Source organism: Carassius carassius, chromosome 15 (assembly GCF_963082965.1).
Source record: "Carassius carassius chromosome 15, fCarCar2.1, whole genome shotgun sequence".
NCBI lineage: Eukaryota > Metazoa > Chordata > Actinopteri > Cypriniformes > Cyprinidae > Carassius > Carassius carassius.
In genome coordinates, this window is record NC_081769.1 from 14,772,622 (window position 1) to 14,775,401 (window position 2,780).

A 2,780-nucleotide genomic window follows, 5' to 3' on the forward strand; every position below is an offset into this window, starting at 1 on the left:
AAGCACATGGCCCAAAGACAAGGCCATGTGCTTGTACACAAAACATGGGCCTGTCATGATCCTGCCACAAGACTAGAAAAAAACCAGGACATGAAGGCAGAATCATGACAAAATGCTCGCCTTGGTCCAACTCTGTGAAGCAACCTTCTCAAAGTGTCTTTTTTCTCACCATCTTGAGTAGCCTGGGGCTAAGTGAATAATCAGAAAAAAATAAAAATAAAAAATTCAACTTTTTGGGTAAACTATTCCTTTTTATATTTTTGCCTCCCCTTATCTTAAAATGAAGCATGTACAGTCTATGGAGGCAGTTTCTAGTCCTCTAAATGAGGGAATTGTCTCTATCTGTAACATCTGCGAGTCCCTCAAGAAAGCACATATCAGTCCCAACACTGACACATGCTCCAATTACAATCAAATTAGGAAGCATATTGAGGATGCTGAGCAGTGCCTGAAAACATCTGAGACAATGATTAAAGAAAAACTGGGATGTTTAGATGAAAGCATGGAGCAGCTTATTAGAGAGAAACTAAATGTTGAGGAGCAGAAAAAAGAGAAAAGTCTGGCCATGGATAATTTGCACATAAAGAAGAAATCCGCTGAGGAATCATTAAAGCATTCCAAAGCAGCTTTGGAGCAGGCTGAAAGTAGTGTAGAATCAGCAAATTATGCAATAAGAACTCATCGAGACAGAATGAATACATGTGATGATGTAGCAACTGCAGGGGCGATAATGCTTGCAATACCAATTTTTGGATGGATCGCTGGTGAGTATTACACTACTCTTATCATCCTGAATTGTAACAATTTGTGAATTTATGCATTTATAAATTGGAAGGACTGATGTGTATTCAGATATCTGTCCCCCTGTAGGTCCAATAATGATGAGTGAGGGAAAGTGGGGATTTGAAGAAGCTTTAAATGCCTTGAGAGATGCTGTATGGGAGAAACAAAACTCTGAGTCACAAGTGAGGAATTGCAATGTAAAAGTGCTTCATTACAAAAGAATAATCTCTAGGACACAGAATGAAATTGAGCAAACCAATGAAGCACTGAAGAGGACTGAGAGGAAGATTGAAGAGGTTCAAAAGCATCTGACGAGCACAGCTGATATTCAGGAAGTGGTCAGGAGAACTGTGAACCTTCTGAGTGTTCTTAGTGGAAGAGTCACTGTACTGGAGAGACAAACACAGCGTTTCATCCTCTGGCAGCCTGTAGTAAAGATCATGGAAGATGTGATGAAGGCAGTAGTAAATATATCTGAGAATCGGTTTCTCTATAGTGATGGTACACCAGGCCCTATAAATACGTTAAAGAAGAATGTTGGTGTATTACTGGCTTTATGCAACTCACCCAGTAATTCTGAAAATAACAGCTATTACTGATCATCAGAGTTGGGACTGGTAGGACTTATTTACAGCATTACTACCAGCAAATGTGTCACATTACTACTTAATAATAGATGTTGTGTAATGTCCAAAAAGTATAATCCATCCCCCGGTTTGGTTTTCAGGTTTTACCTCAAATTAAACTTGAACTGTCATGACTTTTGTGACTGCCATGTTTCTTATACTGATATAATGCATTTTAATGAGTAAAGGACAAACATGCATTATATTGTATGTTGCTATGTAAATTAAAATAATCATATGTTCTTTAATGGCTGCAAATTTCAATAAATAGACTTGAAATGTAATTACTTGTTTTTGATTGCTTCATATGATGATATAATGATTGTTTTAATGAATAAAGGTAAACAAATAAAAAAGGAACTTTTCACGGCTTCCCAATGTAAAAAAAAAAAAAAAAAAGTATTGTTATATACTGTACAGTATGGTGTCACGGCTTACGCTGCTGGAAGGAACACGGAGCCGAAGGATAAACGAAACAAGGCTTTATTAAATCCAACATAGGCATTATCCAAACATGGATCTCAGAGGAAGACACAGGTAAGTAGCAAGTAACTGGTAGCAAGTGGCAAGTAGACCCGACAACACTGAACTCAAAGGACAAGGTTTAAGTACATAGGATAATGGGGAAACACAGGTGGATGGAATCACTAAATTAACAGGGACATGGAACACATGGGGAAATGAATAGACACACCTGGGAACTAATCAAACCAAACACGGGAGACAGAAACTAGGTCACAGGGGCAAAAACACACTAAAAGAATCCAGGTATGTGACAGTACTCCCCCCTCCCGGTAGGTGCGTCCTCGCACCATAGAAACAACAAAGGGAGGCGTGGGTGGGAACTTGGGAGGAGGTTCCGGTGGAGGACCGCCTCCCAGGAGGGGGCCAGCAGACAGGGACCACGGAAGGAGGAGCCAGGGAGGAGACGACGGAGGGAGGAGCCAGGGAGGAGACAGGAGGGATCTGGAGCAGGAGGCACCCAGCAGAGCCCAGGCCACAGCCATAACGGCCCAAGGTGGGGCCGACGGTGGAAGGAGCCATGGAGGAGGACCCACGGCAACGGAGCAAGTGGAGGAGGAGCCCGAGGCGGAGACGGAGAGCCGAAGAGCCAGGGTGACGGGGAGGAGCCGGAGGTCCTAGACCAAGGCGGAGCCGGAGGGACGAGGGAGCCAGGCAGAGCATATGGACTGCCGGGCCACGGCGGAGAGGAAGGAGCTAGGAGCCATGGTGGAGCCGACAGGTCAACGGGCCGAGGCGGAGTCCAGGCCTCAGAGGCTGGAGGCGGAGGTGAGGGAGACGCCGACCAAGGCGGCGCTGGAGGATGGCGGTCCCGCTGAGCTCGCACCACAATGATGGTAGGCTGAGGGC

At 44.4% G+C, this 2,780-nt stretch overlaps 1 protein-coding gene across 1 annotated transcript; it reads left to right on the forward strand.

The window, feature by feature from the left end:
* Nucleotides 1-280: 280 nt before the first annotated feature.
* LOC132157903 (uncharacterized) lies at nucleotides 281-1,382 on the forward strand. The gene is made up of 2 exons (XM_059567164.1): nucleotides 281-764; nucleotides 871-1,382. The coding sequence occupies exons 1-2, from the start codon at nucleotides 281-283 to the stop codon at nucleotides 1,380-1,382; spliced, it is 996 nt and encodes a 331-aa protein (XP_059423147.1).
* Nucleotides 1,383-2,780: the final 1,398 nt, after the last annotated feature.

Bases quoted from the DNA above. Each gene is read 5' to 3' on its own strand.
- LOC132157903 (XM_059567164.1), top strand. From the start codon at position 281: ATGAAGCATGTACAGTCTATGGAGGCAGTTTCTAGTCCTCTAAATGAG. The intron at 765-870 runs GTGAGTATTACA...GTCCCCCTGTAG, and splicing joins AATTTTTGGATGGATCGCTG to GTCCAATAATGATGAGTGAG.